This window comes from Nothoprocta perdicaria, unplaced genomic scaffold (genome assembly GCF_003342845.1).
Source record: "Nothoprocta perdicaria isolate Ctin4 unplaced genomic scaffold, notPer1 scaffold_210, whole genome shotgun sequence".
In the NCBI taxonomy this organism is placed as follows: domain Eukaryota; kingdom Metazoa; phylum Chordata; class Aves; order Tinamiformes; family Tinamidae; genus Nothoprocta; species Nothoprocta perdicaria.
Genome location: NW_020455317.1, coordinates 839307 through 858500, shown reverse-complemented (window position 1 = coordinate 858500; position 19194 = coordinate 839307). Strand labels below are relative to the sequence as shown.

Sequence of the window (19194 nt, the reverse complement as noted above, 5' to 3'; positions counted from 1 at the left end):
AAGGCGAATGAAGTTCAAAATATTATTTGTTGTAGTAAATCTCTTGTGTTTTCCAGCCAATTTCTAAGTATGCTGGGGCCTAGCTCATAATGTCTGAGTGAGCACGGTTGGTATTATTCTGCAGCTTTAAAAGTGCTTTTTCATACTGAAAACAGGTAGAGGGAAAAAAAAAAAAAGACAAAAAAAGAGCAGCACTTTGTGGGTGCACCCTCTGTGCCTGGGTTCAAGTGGACTCTGTACCAGGACAGGTTCAAACCTGGTGGGTCCTGCTGTGTTGGCTGGGTGCTCTCATGCTTCTGCACCAGGTCTTCAAGAYGCGGTGTAGGACAGAGCTTCAGAACAGAAGGCTAAAAGATAAATAAGGGCGAGGGTCTTAAAGCAGCATGACCACAGGTGGAAGGACAGCMTAGAGGTGGGGTGCAGGCTGCTCTAAAATTGGCCTCTCCTTGGAAAGATGGAGAGGGAAAGGAGTGAGATGGCTGGGGGCTGAGGGATGAAAGGATCAGGCTCAAGAAGCAAAAGTGTCATTGAGTAGCACAGAGAGCCRCAGCTCAGTCTTCACACCAAAACTGTTATGGGACTGTGAAGTAATAAATAAATAAAGGCCAAAGCAGCTTACTCATAAAGCAGAAGAAATTGTGAGGAATGCTTTCCATTTGCCTTCACATAATGCCTTCTATCATCYTAAAGTGTGCCAGAAATGACCTTGTTCAGATAACAAATGAATTCTGTGTTTTCTCACTGCTGGTCCTGTGATTTCATCCTGCAGCCTTTTGTGTTGTTTCATTTTTTGCCTTGGTCCCATGTGTTCACGACGGCCAGTGATTCTGTGCCCTCAGAGGGCTTCGTCTCAGTAGCAGTATTCCCTCCCCGCAAAAGCTGTATTTTCTAGGCTCAGTGCAACAAACCAGCACAGTTCCAGTTTCACTGGTTGTGATTCCTTGTTGTGCTATGGGAGGCTGTGAGATGTGGCCTCCTGAGTTTAATCGTTTTTTTTTCTATTAAATCTCTTTTCCTATATACACATTTAAGCTTCAGAAAGAGGCAGGTCTTGGTGTTTCCCCTCACCTTCTGTGCACTTTTATGGATCAGTTAGACACTGATGATTGCAGTAAAATTCCAGATAAAAACTGAGACCATTGCTTTTACTTCCTGGGATTGAAGAGAGGAGAGCTGTCTTGCTGGAGTTTCACACTGGCCTTTTTTTGATTGGAARTATTCCCATGGCTTGGGTACGGTTTCAGTGTCATTACAGAGATCCAGTTGGCCCTCAAATAACCTACTGTGTCTATCAGTGTAATCAGGACCGAGTCATTGTGCAAAGTAAATCATAAACAGATGGACAGCCGTGCCATGCTGCTCTACAAAGGGTAGAGGGAAGCAAAGACACGAAACCGCGCCAGAACATGACACCACGAAGGCTTCACTAAATCTAAGCATGAACAGGCTTAGGGAAATTTCTGTCATCCCAGATGGTGAAGAGATAGAGCAAGGGGAGAAAGGGAAAGAAAGCATCCAAAAGGCACTGGCCTCGATTCTTGGTAGACAACTTATGTCAATATCTAGAGGYTTTTTTCATAGGACAGTGTCATGGTAGCTGTGGTTGTAGTACATCAGTTCTCACAGCCAGCTCCTCACTGCGTTCCCCACTGCACTCGGGGTGATAGGTTTTGGATTGGTACCTTGTTCCTCAAGAGAGTTTCTGTGTGCATTGGAGGGAGGGCACAAAAAAAAAAAAAAAAAAAAAAAAAAAAATGCATTAAGTGCAATTGTGTTGAGTGCAATCATTTTTTTCCCATGCAAATTGCAGATTGTTTTACCAATGGTAATTGGCACTCTCCCAAAGCAGGAGAAGGAGAAAAGACACTGAGCACTGAGTACCATTGATCAGATTGCCAGGATTAAGTATTAGAGCTAAAGAGGAGAAATTATTTTCTGATCCTTTGCTGTGGGGCAAATGAGAGAAGGACTAAGCTGTTACTTGCATTAGGTGGGAGGYAAGGGCATCTACAGCAAGGAACTGGAGATTTGCTTTCCTTTTACAGGATCATGAGTTTCTCTGGGACAGGATGGGCCCTGAATTACAATGTTGGCAGCTAAAAACAAACAAAACTCCTTTTTGTTTCAGCTGTATTTAATGCCATGCAACAGATTTCTTTCTTTTTTGGTCATTTTAAGTCTAGGCATTCAGAACAGTACTTGCCTGCGTCCTCACAGGAGTCATTATGTTGAGGTTGAAAAGAAAAAAAAAGAAGATAAAATGAGGCTACTTAGTGCGGGCTGAAGTTAGCAGGTCCGAGGCCCCAAGGTTGGAAAGTGTTGACCTCAGTCTTTGGCACCTCTGCTGGCCCCTTGTGCGCATGGAGGGAGTATTTACCAAGAGCACATCACACATGCGTTTGGAAGATGACCAACTAATTAATATTTGCTAAACGCTTCGTGAGCCTCGGGGGAAAAGCAGCTGTGGAGAGGCAAAGTTTTATTATTATTGTTGTACTGCACTTAATGCACGTAAAAAATGTTTTCAAGGCATCAGGCACTACATAAATGTTGAATGGTATTAAAGCTGACCTGCCCTTGTCAAAGCAAATAATAATTACAGTGAGCGATGGAAGAATCTTGCAGTTTCTTTGCTGCAAATGTTTGCCTGTTTACTGATTCAGAAAAGGTCTCATCCGGGAACCACTGAAGCCAATGACTTAAGCAGGGACTGGCTCAAGCCCATATTTAAGTATCTGCAGAAGGGCGAATTACCAAAGTAATTTATTTTGTGCAAAGCTCCGCTCTCCTCGTAGGTTGGATTGTGATCTCTAGGGCATATTTCCCCAAAGTGCACGCCGTGGGCTGAGTCATTGCCCAGTCCGTGAGGCTGCCGAGCATGMGAAGCCATGGAGATGAGGAATGACCGATGAGGACCTCGGTACACAGCCCATGCAACAGCCTCTTTCTGTGGCCTGAAAATTCATGCTGATGCCTTTTAATATAAACATAACGTGAGGAAATGAACATTTGATTAAACTAAACACACGAGCCTTTTATATGCAAGGCCCTAATTTAAAGCACTGTCACCTCCATACAGAAAATAGCAGCTGGAGCAGGAATGATTAAATTAAATCATCTGGCTCTTATGTGATACCGTGAATGTCTGCTGAGAGGGGAAAAAATCCCTCCTCTTTATTCCTGTAGATCTGCAGCAACCACCAAGGGACACTTCTATAGCAGGAAGGATTAAGTCTTGCAGGAACTTCAGTGCTTAATGTGCTTTGGACTGGTGACATGCCCTTCGGACAGACCTACCCCAGTTTTATAATTCTCTTCCTCAGCCCGTTGGGCCTCTGGCARTCCTTTCTCCTGTTTAATTTCCTTTTTGCCTCCCTCCCACTGGGAGGCTTCACCATTCAGATTTTCTGCCACCCAAGGAGAAATTCTGATTGTGTCAGACAAGTGTGGAAAGGGAGCCTAGCAAATCTCAGTGGGCCAAGACAAGCCGAGGGAGAGAAGCGAAGAGATTTCCTGAGGGCCGAGTGTTTCTTAAGGAGACGAGAAATGGGAGATCTCTGGGCTTCTGGTGAGCTCCAGTGGAGCAGCCACAGGTTATATGATATCCGCAAGTAGCTGGAACTCGGCAGTTGTTGCAGACAGATAGGGGACCGTTTCTGCAGACTGTTCTTCCTTACCAAATCTGAGTAAAAAACCCTCATCTAGTCTATATGTCTATTATATAGAGATAKAGACATAATAGACACATGTCTGTTTGTCGGTACTTATGTATTAAAAGCTTCCTGGCTGGGCGCTGAGCACTCTGAGTGGAGCCTTCCYCTTCCCTCATGAAAACAGAGCTCGAGACACACTTGCTTGCTCCCAGCTATTTATTTGCTTTCAGTGTAGGTGCAACCTCTTCTCTTGGCACAGGCGTCTGGAGTTAGATTAAGCCCACAGTTTTACAAAGCCAAGACTGATGCAGAGACTTTCCTCCCTTCTCTCTTGGTATGTAGCTTGTCTCATGAAGGATTTTCTTAATGTTTTTCTCCTCTTTTCATGTTTTTTTTTTCTCCCAGATCTTCTACCTGATGGTAGTCATTCTGTTCTTGCTGATCACCATGTGTCAGTAGTGATGTAGGTGGAAGCGAATTTTTGACTGTTTTGCTTGCAGAGTTATGTTTATCTGTTTGGTTTTGGGACACTGTTCAGTTTCAGGAAATATTTTTATCTCACAGAAGTTTCCTTGATGCTATGAAGACCTTGTTTTAGCACCACAAAAGCTACTGGAGGTAGTGCAGGTCTGTCTTCTGTCAGGAGCTGAAGTCTTTGATTCCAAAAGCAAAGTAACATTAAAGAGAGTTGGCATCAGTGTAACCTTGTCCCTTCTGGCTCTTTCCCCAGCATTATCRGGTGCATACTTAGAACCACATTTTCATTTCCCTTGCACTGCCGCAGCCCCAGGTTGCTGAGTGGATTTGCACCAAAGCAGCTGAGCGTGGCTGCAGGGTCTGCTCGCACATGGGTAGCAGCGTGTCCTCAGTGCCAGCCTTTCCCACCACTGCTGAGCGTGGCTTGCCAAACCAGTGCCCATCTCTGCTGGTGCTCAGCAGCTTGGGGGGCAATGGACCAGAGGAGGGGAGAGGAAGGAAAACTTCAGAGAGGAGCATGCGCAGGTGGAGCAGATGGGGAGAGAGCAGGTGATTTGAATGAAAAGCTTTGATGTCACCTCTTTGTTTGGCATGCATGGTGCCTAGGCCACGGTCCAGAAGGTGTTGGTTTGATGAGACAGTAGATAGTCTAAGCACTGTCAGAGTGTGAGAGCAGGTGGCAGCTCATGGAGCACCTCCAATAGCAAAGTGTTCCAACCCCCATCAATGTCCCAGATCCACCAAAGGTGGAGAGGAGAGCCCAAAGGCTGTGTTTACGTATGAGGGGCAACCTAAGTGGATGAAAGAGGTGACCAGTTACCCACACTGAATACAGAAGTAAAGGCAAAGCTGACGTATGTGTTTTGGGTAACCTTTGCTCCCTTCTGGGAATATGAGCTCTGATGTGATGGGTCCAAGGAGGTGAGGGCTTGCTTCACTGCTGAGCAGTGGCGGGAAGGCACCAAGGTGTGCTGTAAGGTTTCAAAAGGAGAAATAGTAAGCAGCTGAGAAAACCTCTAGTTGTTTCATCTTAATCTAGAAATGAGGCTTGTTGTCCTATTTTGCCCTCCTGTACTGTGTTCTCAGTTCRATATTTGAGAACTGAGTATGCTGTTGTTTGGTACTGGAAATGGGCCCAAGGGACAGGTGCTGATTTTAGGTATGCTCTTCTGTGTGCTTAAAGTGAGCTGTGTTGCTGCAGGGTCTCCTTTTCCCGGGCCTTCCTCCTGGTGCCATGCTTCAGGAAGACACCCCGTTTGGCAGCTGCAGGCCAGAGCACAGGCAGTAAAGAAGGATTTTGCTATCATTGTTGCACGATTATGGCCTTAAATATTTTGGTCCAAGTTCTCTGGATGAAACCAACAAATTTTCTCTCATCAAGTGTGTCCCTATACTGCTGCCTGACTTTGTAGGGACAGTTTGGTTTGGTGCTTTGCAGGTTTTTGTGCATGTTATTGTGGGAGTGATAAATTTTGAGGAGAGCTTTCCTTAAGTAAGCTATAGAGAGGTTTCTGTTGAACCTTGCCACCTCTTTTTTGATTAATCTGCATCTTGAGTGCCGTCCCGTCTTTAGCCTTTTATTRATATGGTGGACAGAAAGTTTGTCACGGGGCAACTCTAACTTGGCTGAGTAACAATACAGGACAGAAACCTGTATTTCTGCCCAACTCTGAGGCTGGGCATGGCACAGAGGCTGCAGTTTGGTGAGGGAACCAGCAGCTCCTAGCAGTGACCAAAGAAAGGTCAAAAGCTCAGGCAAATTCTTGAATCTATCAGCCACTTTTGATCCATTTGATTAGGAAGTATTGACTCATTTGTAAGTGTTGGCTTCAGTGGAGAGGTAGGTCTTTTGGCWATTTAAGGCAAAGGGGGGCTTGAGAACACCCTCACCAGGGATGAYGTTGGCTTGCTGTCGTCTCACTTCCTTGTATCCTGTTGCTCTCTTGAGTCTGCGCTTCGGGGAGAGCTCTCTGGGCAGTGTAGTACATCCGTGCTCCAGCTGGTGCCCACCTCATCTGCCCAGCGCAGGCTCTGTCCCGGTCACCCCTGCCCATGAGGCGTTTGATTGGGATTGTGCCATCCCGGAACGCGCAGCCGGTGCAATCCCGGCCTGTGGCTCAGCCGCGGCCGTGAGGAGGAGCGTGACCTCCGCAGCCCGCGCCGCTTCCAAATGGATTTCAAGTGCGTGTCACACTCTGTCGGTTACATAAAATTCGCTCTGATTTTTTTCCTTCCTGGCTGCTGAGCACCACCAGACCATGACCAATAGGATAAGTGGAAATCTTTTATTCACTGATGTGTGCTCAGGCTGCTGTTCCCAAAACAGAGATGGTAGGAGAGGATCTGTGCTGCACTCAACAGCTACTTCAGAGAAGAGTTTGCCTCTTGTCTTAAACTGCTGCTGAAGAAGGGCTGGTGCGGGACGCTGTGTGGAAGTGGCTGAGGTGCTGGCATATGTTCCCTTCTGCCGACTTGGCTGCGGAGACGGCAGCCACCGCCAGCAAAGAGGAAGGAGCAACTGGGAGCAGTAACATCTCAGACTCCAGCAGGAAGATGGGCCAGACCTCTCCTCTTGGCACTTGGATTCCTTCCGTGTTCATTGAGGAATTAGAAGTTAACTGAGGAGAGAGGCAGAAAATAAGCTTGCCTGCCTAGCGGAAGCCCATGCCAATCCTGAAAAGCCTAGGAGGATGTGGAGGCAGCTGCTGGCTGCATTGCAGAGCTGCAGCCCGACGGCTGCTCTGCCTGCCCACACCTCTCTGAAGACCCACAGCGAGCGATGGGGCTGCTTGCACGTGAGGAGAGGCCCTCAGCTTTGGCTCTGTGTGTGTAYCTAGCAAAGTGGTTGCGTGGCCTGGGCAGGCAGGAGGTGGCACCACCAGACCTCTGGAAAGCCAGCTGGGCAAATAGTGCACGTGGAGAAAGGCCTCAAGAGGTTGCATGGCCGTTACACTTCCACATCAACAAGAGAAAGGTATTAAAAGGCTGCACAAAGTGTAAGGGAAACAGCTATGTAAAGGAGTGGTTGCAAAACTAAAGTGTGGAATGTTTTATTATGTATAATATGGTGCCTCCTGTCTTCCCCCACACATCTACCTGTTACAGAAGAGAATCTGTTTCTTAACGAAAATACACCCAACCCCGAGCAAGAGGCAAGGCACAAATGCTTTTGCAGTGGCTTAAAGTGGCATCTGTGCACACCAACATTCCCTGTCCCAGCATACCTGCCAAACCTTCGAATATATAAATAAGGATATTTTGGGAGACAAGCACATTTGCACTCCTTTGAAATGTGCTTGGCTAATGGAATATTTCGAAGAGAGGGAGTGGAAAAACAAATGGAAAATGTTTTCTTTGAAAAGAAAAAAAAAAGCTGCAGCAAACTGTCTTTCCTAAACAGGGATACTTGGCTGGTGTGTGTTTTATGCAGCCCTGGGTCAGACCTTGCAAACAACTACTAAATTAGGTCCCACCACTTTGATGTGAGAAGCATGGAAGTGCCAATAATTAAGTTGCATCAGATGTAGGAAATGACTGATGTGTCTGCGTGCCCACGACAGCAGAGTTCACTCTGCTGCCATCCAGCTGACCCCTTTTTCCTTTCTGTAAGCAAATGGATTTTTCATCCAAGGAAAATCAGCTGGTTTTGCGCCTTTGTTTTGTTTTCTAAACTACGAATCCCCTGAAGGTATAGAAGTTATTTGAAGGAGCAAATCAAAACTCCCATAATATAGCGTTATATTATTTGTTGATGTAGGGTTTGATTTAGTGGCTACTTATTRTATCAGGTTACCATATAATTACTTTAATTATTGACTCCAGAAGAAAGCAGAGGGATTATGAGACAGACAGGAAAGCCCAGCAGAGTGAGTGTGACTGAAGGAATCAAAAATATCCCAGTGCGATCTTGGTTTCACCACTCATTTGCTCTGAGCTGGGCTTCTTCCTTGCCAGCCCATCCCGGGAATTGACAAGGAATGCAGGGACGGGACTGAGGTGGTGACACACAGTTCAAAGAAATGCAGGAGAACAGAATAAAAAGCACAGGGCAAGAGATGAAAAATTAGAAAAAAAATAATATTCATGGCATCATGAGTTTGTGTTAAAGCCTGCAGACCCTAGGCAGTGTCAAAGGTGATAGCTTTGTGTTGAAGGCCTGAAATTTGAGTCTGATCATGGTTCTTTTCCAGCCTCTTCTACTGATCTCCTGTGTGACACTGGCTATGACGGGCAGCCTCTGAACCTTGGGTCCCTTTCTGAAAAACAAGGATGATAAAAGTTGTTTCCTCCTGTCTTCGGTCTGAACTGTTTGGGTTATTGGAGCAGAGTTCCTAGCCTTCAGCCATGGATCTCCTGACATTGCTGCTATTTGCATTTGCAGTCTCTAAGTCCTTTGTTTGAAAACCACCAACCTAAGTCAAAGGTTTGAGCTCCTAGGCACTGCTGCGGTACAAAAACGTTAGGAGGTTGCCAGCATAGTTTTCTATACATCCTGTATTGATAATGCACAGCATTTCCTGACAAAATAATTCATATATTGACAAACTGAGTTGTCTCTGTCCGTCGAAGAGAGGAGCAAGCATGCTGGTTCTGCTCAGTGTGTGCAAATTACTTTCTCTGTTTTTGCTTTTCTCTCCAGAGCCAAAGAAAATGAGGATAATAGAATGTATCTATTTCCTTCCTAGAAAAGATCAGTTAATGTGAAATGGTGCATGGTGGCTTAGTTCTGAATAAGTGGGATACCCTAATCCAGCAAGGTATCCTCGTTCTATTGTATGCCTTTTCTGCATGCCATCTGGAGTTGTTCTCTGCTTAGTATTTTCAGTATGTACCATATGTTTTTGCATGAAAATTCAATAAAATATGCATTATACATGAAAAGTGCTGTAGTAAATAAAGGAAGGATGGAATCCAGTCCCCTTTGTGCATGGCAGGGGCCCCAAATCTTCATAAAAGGTTTAGTCTGGTCTGACGTCTGTGCTTTTCTCCTATTTACTCCGTGTCAGTCTTTAGGAGATGCTCTAATTTAAAACAAACTCTGCTGTCCTGGGGAAGCGATTGGATGTACTTTGGCTGCCCTCTGCTGAGGGCGTTGAAAAAAGGCAGGGAAAATGTGCGTTTTCCAAGGAAATTTGCAGTGGGAGAAAGGCGCTGGGCATGCCATGCGTCCCCCCCACCACTTGTCCCTCTGGATTTTGTCTCCCTTGCTGCCCCTTTGCTGCCCGTCAGAAGCCAAGCTCTTCTCCACTACAGTCTTTTTGGATTGGCCTTGTGCTTTTCTTGGAAGGATCAAGGGTCAAAGGGTTCTGGGCAGATTTCAGTGCACAGAGAATATTATATTGCTGTTGTAGCTGTTAATGCACTTTCTTAATGCCCTATTTTTAATACTTTCTAGCAAGTCGATTTATTATTATATCCTCAGCTGGGCGGCACACCGAAGTGTTTTGGTGATGAAAGGAATATTGTGCATGTATTTAATTACTGCCCACATTTTTGTATAATTTTATCTTTTACTGTTTTAGATGAGACATTGAGTTCTTCTACAGAAAAAAAAAGCCCAGTAAAAATAGATGATTTAAAACCTAATCTGAGAAGAATTTGCTACTTAAATGTGAGAAAATGTAACCAATTAATCCTTCCTGCCTTTTCAGATCATCCCTGACTATCAAAACGTACAAGAACTCCCTTATCTGGACATGGTGATCGCGGAGACATTGCGCATGTATCCCCCTGCATTCAGGTACCTATTTTTCCCCCACTTCTGATTCCACAGAGCAGATCACTAGCTACATAAAGTGGAAATCTGCTGTTGGGAAACCAATATGCACATGATCTCTSTGCCAACATCAATACTGCTTGTGCATTTAAAATCATACTGTGTGAATGAAAACTGGCTAATACTGGTATTTCTAAAGCAGCTTTTTTTTTTTTTTTTTAATAACATCTAACCAGAAAAGACAGCATCCAAGACAGCATCTAAGGCAGCCAAGTCAGTGAGTTCTTCAAATGCCCCAAGATTACAGGATCGAGCCTTTTCAAAGCTGGACYGCCTAAAGCCAGATGCTCCTTCTCCTTTACATCTCAGGCTTTAGGGCTGTAGAGCAAAGAGCTACATGAGCTTGTTGGCTGGTGGAAGAGTTACCCAGTTGTTCACTAAGGCCYTGAACCCCAAAGAGTTTGCACATTAAGAAAGCTGAAGGGTTCTTGACATGTGCGATTAACTCAGACTATGCAGTTTTGTACCACTACTGTGTTATAATAATATACCTAGAACAATGCTACATCCATTAAGTATTGAAAGTTTTCCCTTGGCTTACACAAGAATAATTCACTACCTTATTGATGAATTGAAAACAAGAGTGAAAGGAATTAGAAAACTGCTCGATTGTCAAATCTCAGAGTTATCACAAGCGTAAATTTAAAGAACTGAATTTTTCAGAGCAGTGAGCCAGCTCCATTGCTTTCCCTAATACTAATGGGAAAATTTCAGATAATTTGAAAGAATGAAAGTTGATATCATTGTGAGAGGCTTTGAAAAATTTGTTCTCCAACTGCAAACAGCTTGAAATAAAACAACTTAAAATCATACCCTCTTTTGTATGTTCACAAAGATTGGAAGTTGAGCATGGACTTCTGTAGGACTGCACAGAGAGGAAATGTTAAAGATACCTGCTAATAAATGACCTAACTTGGTTTTGCTATGTTATATTTGGTATGCAGATGGAAATTGTTTTGCCAGTTAAACCATCAAGGATATTTGAATTTCAGMTGTAAAGCAGAGAGACAATCAATGTTTGGCAGATGGGAAACAGAATAGAGCAAAGTTGTTCCGAAGTTTCCACTGATGTTATCTGTGGTGTTTATTGATCTGGCTTTTACTCTGATAGACAGGGAATAGACAGAACAGCCCAGTGCATCAGAAAGATCCTAATTGCTTATGGCAAGCATAATGCTGCATTCTGGAAAAAGAAAAAAATCAGTAGCAACCAAGCTTGTTATAAATAGGAAACCTAGGAAACCTCTATTTTTCAGTTAATTTACTGACCAGAGTTCTTTTTTTCACAACACTCAAGTTTCCACAGTCACTTAATTCAGGTTAAAATGAGCAAGATGATGGCTGGCCAATGTACTTTTTAATTTGCTGTGAGAAAGACAGAAACTGTGTGGCAGCAGAGAAAGAACATGTTGCTGCAGTAATACGAGGCCCACAGCCTCAACACGGACACCTTTATTCCACAGCACAGGGAGAAGGGATGGGAGCTCCTACCCTCTGTCKTGCCCCTGGAAAGAGCTCCTGGACTGTGACAGCCGGTCAGCATCCCGTGTGGTCTTGGGCACTGCCACAGACACACAGTGTTTTTACAGGTTTACACATCCATGCCCAGCCCTGGCAGGCCTCTTTTCCCACTAGGGTGGTYATAGAGAGGTTCCTAAGGGAAGTCCTCTCACACTGGGCAGGAGGGAGCCTCTAGGGAAAGACGATGGCAGCCTGAGAAGACASTAGCATCAGCAAAGGTTGCTGCATTTATCTACTGGGAAAGTGTTACTCCCTGAACTGCTGGGTCAGTCCAGCTGAAGAGATTGACTGTAATGGTTATGGTTGCTTCCCTCCCGCTGTCTTTTCACTTTTGCTAAGCATCTGAGATATGTAACACTTRCTGTTGTAGATTCACTCGGGAAGCGGCTAAAGACTGCGTAGTGCTGGGGCAGCAAATCCCAGCTGGAGCTGTCATTGAAATTGCAGTGGGACATCTCCACTATAACCCTGACTTCTGGCCAGAACCTGAGAAGTTCATTCCTGAGAGGTATGTGGGGTTAGTGCTTTCTCCTTCTCATGCTGAAGTCCTTRTGTAGACCTGATTAGATCAATGGCCCTCCTTAAGTGTTATTTCTCTGCTTGGCTGCTCAGGAGGAGCCCAGCATGGGCCCAGGAATCCTGCCTGGCCATCAGAGACACCAAACACTGCTGTCCCTCCACAGCCACCAACTCTTCCCCTGAAGTAGCACTGCCCCTAGAAGGAGCACAGCTCACTTTAGATGATAAAATATATTCTTTCCACCGAATTACCACAACTGGTAACAAGGGCATGCCCTATAGAAGGTGCAAAGTCTGGTTAATAGTTGAAATGTGGCCCAAACTTTCAGCCTGCTTCCAAATCCAGTGYTGCAAATAGTGTCACTTCCAGAAGTCCTGAAGTGAAATACTGTTCTCACTTGAATGGGGCTACCCAGRCATTACTTCCAGCCCCTGGCTGTTTCAGAGCAGCCCATACACCTGGGGCCAGGGAATAGCTGGGCTGCACCACAACTGGTGAAGCAGCCTGTGTGATCTCCTGTTCTTCACCAGTGCAACAGTCCTGGCTTCATAGCTCTGCCTGGCAATGCATATTTTACATGGAGTATTTCTTATCTTCTAACTGGTGTATTTCTTATCTTCAGCTGCGGGGCYGCTATCAGGCTGTATTTGTGTAACTGTGTGCGCCCTGTCCTATCTCGCAGCTGCTGAGGTTAGCCTAAAGGAAGGGCCCACAGGGTTTTAGCTGGGGAAGCTCAGTTCTGTTCTGTGGGCAGCCGTATGTCAAGCTGCCACTGTGCTGGACAGTCTAGCAAGAAAGAAGCCTGTGCTCTACCAACAACCAAGCACGATGCAGGTAGTTGGAAACGGCCTGTGCTAGCGGGACAGCAAACATCTGCTGTATCCATGAGGTTTGCCTGGTGGATTCCTTCTGGGACAAGTCTGAACATATGCTGTATTGAGCAACTTTCACCACAGAGTGGAGCAAGGCCTGGATTGGAAAAGTTTCCAGCTTCGGCTGGGGAGGAGTCCTAGTGATAACTAGCAGTCTTTTTTTATCAGCAAAGTTCATCTAGAAAAGTTGTTCTGTTTGTTCTCCTCCTTAACGGTGATGAGGATGTGCAGTGTGGAGTGAAAAACGGGGGCTATGGTACACTTGACTCATACACTGATGTGTCTAATGAACCTGGGATGAATTTCCTTTTGATATTTTCCTGAGAAATGAAGCATAATTATTACTGCTCTCACCATCTTGTATCGCTTGCCAATCTTAGTAAAAGAACTGTAAAATAAGAATTTAACCAAAAATAAACTAGCTCAGCTATATCCTTCTTCTTATGGATATTTCTTCAGTAACAATATAAGGCAGGCTATAAATTTGCCAAAATGATGTATGGGATTGAAGAAAGAAGGAATCATATTAATCCATTTACATAAGATATATGACAGTGTTCAATACATGTTTTATGGCTCTGCACCTTGAATTACAAACTTGTACAGTGCTTTGTACAGTATTATTCCCAATCTTATTCAGGGCATCTAAGTATGGGGATGGCGTTAGCACAAACACACCAYGTTATTTTTTTCCAAGCCTCAGAACAGTCTGTACTCTCTCTCACCTGTTTAAATCCTGTACCAGTTCCCCACACCTTAGAAGTCTAGTTTGCAAGTGAATGAGAGGGATCCAGGGATGCCACYCTGCCTGGCTGCCAGAGTTGGTAGCTACTTAGAGAACATGAAAAACAGTTCACTGCTTCCGGATCAGCTCCAGATACCTTAACACATGGGAGGGCTATGCTGATTTTTGGGGCAATGCCACTTTTGCAAAGATTTAAGTGACCACTCTGATTAGTGATGTAGTTTTAGCTACAGGTGGACTCTTACCTTCTTGATTTCACATTAATCCTAATAACTTGTACTGGCTCAAACATCCTGTACACACAATAYATCCATTCTTGCCAATGGTGGAAAACATTTTACTTTTTTCCTTTGTATTGCTCTTCAAACAGGAATTTAATTTCTTGCCTTGTCAAAACCAAATGCCTTATTTCTAATGGGTTGGTTAGGTGTTATAGACATAGGTAGTTGATGCAGAGCTGCATCCAGACTGCCACTGTAATCTTGCCAGATGGACTGAAGTCCGTTGGCTCTAAGAACAGAACTGGAATGCTAGTTTTTCACAACTGGGAAGCTAATTTCTTTGGGTCAAGAGTAGAAGGAATGGCTATGCTGAATTGTGAGAACTTTCTTTCACAACCAGTCCAATCCTGTGAGATTATTTCATCTCCCTTAGTAACTATTTCAGAAATTAGGAAGACTAAAACCAGCTGCTGGGGATCTGCTCCAGCAGTGCAGAATGGGGAAGCACTGTTGCTAATTCTAGTATGTTTGCAGCATTCTCATTTGTTGGTTTCATTTTAGCCATAATCTCACTCCAGTACATGCATAGCATGCTCTACCTGTGTCATGAAGTTACTGTTCTTCTGAGCATGGACATTAAATGAAGGCAGTTTGTTAGATTACAAGTAATGACATCTGTCTGTCTTCTGCAAGAATCACCAGCTGACAAAGAATGATGCCCATAAGGCAGTTATCAGTTGACTTATGGGCATCAGTCCATCTATGAATAGTCCCCTTGGTCAGTCCCTTAAAACCAAATGAAATCACTGTCTATTGAGAAGTAAATAAAAAGCACTGAATCAGCATGAAAACGTGTATCTTGAACTGTTTTCCATCTCTTTCCTATCTAGGTTTACAGAGGAGGCCAAGAAGGAACGGCATCCCTTTGCATACCTGCCTTTTGGAGGAGGACCCCGTGGCTGCATTGGCATGCGGATGGGTTTGCTGGAGACAAAAATGACTCTGTTGAGGATTTTGCAGAAGTTTCGATTTAAGACCTGCCCAGACACTGAGGTCTGTACATGAAGAGCCTTAAAGGCTTCTCACGTCAACTTCTCTGAGTTGACAGTTTGTCCTAGAAGACAACCAACCTGCCTTTGTGACTTCTCTTGAGGGAAAWCTATTAGAGGCACTCAATAGGGAGGGACATAAAACCTGGACTGCATGTTTTAATCGAAATGTGATTTATCCTTTATGACTTCTGTTTGTTTTAACAAACTCTTATAGATCCCTGCCTGGTGGAGAGCAGTATGGCAATGCTGAAGTCAAAATACACTGATTCACACAGGCTAAGAGTGGGCATGCATCTTTCTTGGGATCTCAGCACTTGAGTGTATGCCTATTACTATCTATCTGTATTTATCTATCAGTATCCAGATCATCCATATCATCTATATCTATCTATAGATATATATATTCCACCTGCCATTTACTCAGCAGGTTTAGAGTTTATGGAGTTAATTTCATTCTGTTCAGATCTATAATATACTTGGGCATACTCAGCCTCTGGCTGTAAACTCTATTTAATATTTTACTGCCATAGCTGATTGCAAAACAAGCACTTTACAGCTTCCACAGTAACCCATGTATGAATTGGTCCCCCAGCAAAAACGTCTGTCTGTATGGGGGGGTAACACATAAACTACTACCTACAACTGCGCCTAAGATTTTTTGTCTTGCTTTCAGGTTCCTTTGCAGCTGAAATCAAAAGCTACACTTGGACCAAAAAATGGAGTCTACATTCAGCTAGAACCTCGCTAAAAGAAGATGCACTTTCTGAAACTCCCCAGGAGGAGACTCCCTCTGTCAATGACTCATTGGGTGTAATGCTTTCCAAGACCCCAAAGATGGGTAGGAGCCTAAGACCCATTGACAGTCAGCAAGTGCTGTCTCACTGACCTCCTGTGGGACCAAGACCTCAAGTCAATTTTGTAAATAGGATGTGGGCTCCAAAGTCTTTTGGTGGTTTTTGAATTGCTATGAATATCTGCAGAGGAGCATTCCACTTTTCATAAGCTTTTCTAGATTGCACTTCTTTTCACTCATCTTTGAGAACACTTTCTGCAGGCTTCAGTTCAACAAATGGAGCAGTGTTAACTGAACACCAGATTTATGATAGGTTTTAATTACAGCTCATTGTCTGGCATGTCCTGGTGACGTACCTGTGATCCCTGTCTAGACAAAAGACCAAGAAGTAGAACAGTTACAGCAGAAGACCTGGAACCCAGGACATTTTCTTTTTATTCCCAAACTCTGTTAAAAAATAAAGTCTCTTGCACCAAGCTTGACCATTACCTATGTCTGTGAATTGCAAGAGCTGCACTTTCTCGTGCTTTAGAAGTGCCTTGAAATACACTTAGATTAACAATTTCCTAGAATTTGTAAGGTTGACTGTGGAGGAACAATGAGTTCAACTGTTTAGCAGTCAAGTTTCAGTAACTCAGCCGAAAGAAAGGAGGTGGCAACCATGTTGCTGCTTACTGAACTGCTGTTGGAAAGGAGAAAATAGGACTTGGAAGGGAGCAGCGAAACAAGGGGAAGTTAAAGGGTGATTAGAAGATGTTGCCACAACATTGGCATGGCTTTAACTTTCCCTCACTGCAGCTGGCACCACATTAAGAAGGCTTTGTGCATTAATGCCACTGGTGTAGGTGTGGAGGCCAGGAGTGTTGGCTGCAGCAATTGATTCCCTCAGCAGCCCCAGAGCAAATCCCAGCACAAATGCAGGCCTTGCACAGCACAGCGGGGAAGGAGCTTGCTTAATGCCAGCAGCAGCAGCAAAGTTCAAGCCATACGGCCATGCGCATGTACCTTCACATCCAAAGCAGCAGAACTTTGTTCTTTGCAGTCCCTCCATGCTCTTCCCTACCTCTACCAAGGTCTTCAAGCACTGCTCAGCAGAGGAATGTCACACACTAGCAACTGACCTGAGAAGCTTTCTCCTTCAGCAGGCACTGCAAAGTGTTCGACTGTAAAAGAGCACCTTAAGAGTAGACTCAGTCTCAGAGCCCTTTTTTTTCTTTAGTTCTTATAAAAAGTAAAAATTCTCATGGAAATGTAAGCATATAGAAGCATTTTTCTGCTCTTTTTGAGTGCTGAGCTTCTGCCTGGTGACACGCTCTGCATGTTTCCTTAGGTACAGCATCTGTCTGGATGGTATGTGTGAAGAACTGCACCAGTAGAAAAGGGATGCGTTGATCAATGATCATCATCTTTGCAAGATCTGATCTGATGTCTACCTGTAGTTTCTTTCTAGGACGCACCTTTAACTGCCTTCTTCCCACAAGCTGCCTTGCCACTGACCAAAATACTGCCTTGCTTCTGGAAATTGTTTCTTTCTATCGTGAGACTTCTTTTTTTAAACATAATGGTACAGGTAGTAGTGATGAAGTACTAATCCAGCAGTCAAGGAACTATTCCTGCTTCCACTGAGCATCTTTGAAACTCTAAACACAAGTGCCTCGTTACGAACACACTGATTACATGAATTACTGATGGAGTGAAAATTATTTGAAAAGCAACATGCTGTATATATCCTGCTTTCTACACACACATTCTCCATCATTTTTCCCCTCTTAAAAATACCGTAGTAGTAGCTGATGTTCTACTTGCATATGCAACTGCAGTAAAGCTGGATGGTCCTTGCTTAAAACCTTCTCACATTCCTGATATAAGTAGAAAACAGTACTTGCTTATTCTTGTCTTTCAGAAGACTGCTTCACAGTATGGAGTCAGCCATCAATGGGTTGTTTGTCACCTCAAAAATTTTTACTGTAGTACTTCTTTATTTGACTTAGTAGTTCTCTGTGAACATATATTTTACGTATTGGCAGTAACAATCCAAAACACAAACCAGTAATACTCTGTTAGTGCATGTATGTAACACAGTCCAGGCCTGATCCTGAGCAGAGTTGGGTTTAGAATTTGTTAAAGTTATAAATTGAGCTCTGTTTATAGCTATAATGCAAAAACGTAACATTTTATCTTTAAGTACCAGTAGCATTTTCAGTACAGCATGCCTGTTTTCAAGAATAGCAGCTGATTCCAGGGAAGTACAAGAAAGCTGGTTTAAAATAATTTTTCTCCCCAGAAACAGCAAGTGTGTTGTCTTGCATTGCTGAGCTGTGGGTTTGTTTTAAAATTAGGCACGTCTGTGTTACAAAGGGGTCCTAGTCATTCTCTGACAGATGATATGAAGGCTGTTTGATAAAGGAAAGTTTCTATTAAAAACATCTTCTGGGAATTTGCAATGATTACTGAAAGCTGTCAGTATAAAATGTTATTTTTAATGAGGCTGCTGAGATAGAAAACCTTTACTGTTTTGCACTTTATAAAGTGCAAACATTTTCCCAGCATGCTTGGGAAAATGCAGTTGAACAGTAGAAATGATTAAGCTTGGTGGCAAATATGGCATTCAACTGCAAAATTTCCTCTGTATATGATATTTTGTGAAATGACCAACTTCTCATTTTCCTCTGTTAAATGATATTTCAGCCTTGGACACAGCTTTGACTAATAACAGACTCTTCTGTGCATTTACAGTAGTAAATATGTTAAAAGGATCTACAACTGAATATTTCACTACTACTTTCACAATGGCCCTGCTCTTTTTCTTCAGTTTGTAAAGGCTGATCAGTCTCCAAGATGTTTGCACCCTGCACTAGCATGTGCTGTGGCTGTGTTGACAGAGGTAGGAGGATTTTTGGTACCATCTTTGCAAGTTGGGCCTATAAGTGGCCCTGGAACACTGTGCAAGGGAGCTCTTAGGAGCCTGTCCACATGTAAAATGGGCAAGCAACTAGGGTGCTTCTGGCCCTCTGCCTGTCATCCCTCCTGGATTTTGTTCTCAACGAAGAAATCCAAGTAAATAGCATTTCTGCAACATCCACCTCTCTTATCAGCTCAAAAGCAGCTGTCAGCAAAGGGCTTGAACAAAGCAAACATGGTTGCAAGTCTTCTCAAAGATGGGGAGCACTGAGGGCACTACGTAGGTGGATCACCCCAACCAGCTAAGTTTTTCCCTAGCACAGTTCAAGTGTTAAATGGACTTTAGTTCACCTTTTASCTTAAGTGTTGGTTCAAATAAGCAGAGTTATGGTGTCAGAATTCTCATTTCCTGTAAAGTACAGATGAACATGTAGAGTTCTGCCAAAACAGAATCTCTTATTCTGGAGTAGTTCAACCTTTTATAAAATAATGTTGTCCTGTCCTGCTGAATGTGTTAAAAATAAAATAGATCATGTATCCTACTACAAATCTTTCAAAAGAAAGAATGTAGTCAAATTAATTTTCCATGTGCTGTATTTTACTGAGTACAAACATGAGTAAGAGTATTTAATTTAGATGTAATACTGCTACTTTTACAGTTCG

General features: G+C 43.7%; 1 protein-coding gene across 1 annotated transcript in view; it reads left to right on the top strand.

Annotated features, from left to right (window-relative positions):
- The window catches only part of TBXAS1 (thromboxane A synthase 1), a 221083-nt gene extending 204772 nt beyond the window's left edge, over nucleotides 1–16311 (top strand). Inside the window, exons 11-14 of the mRNA XM_026038508.1 lie at nucleotides 9782–9870; nucleotides 11798–11935; nucleotides 14676–14838; nucleotides 15511–16311. Coding sequence (XP_025894293.1) covers nucleotides 9782–9870; nucleotides 11798–11935; nucleotides 14676–14838; nucleotides 15511–15585 — 465 coding nt within the window. The 3' untranslated portion in view covers nucleotides 15586–16311. The remainder of the gene's footprint in view (nucleotides 1–9781; nucleotides 9871–11797; nucleotides 11936–14675; nucleotides 14839–15510) is intronic.
- The last annotated feature ends 2883 nt before the right edge of the window (nucleotides 16312–19194 follow it).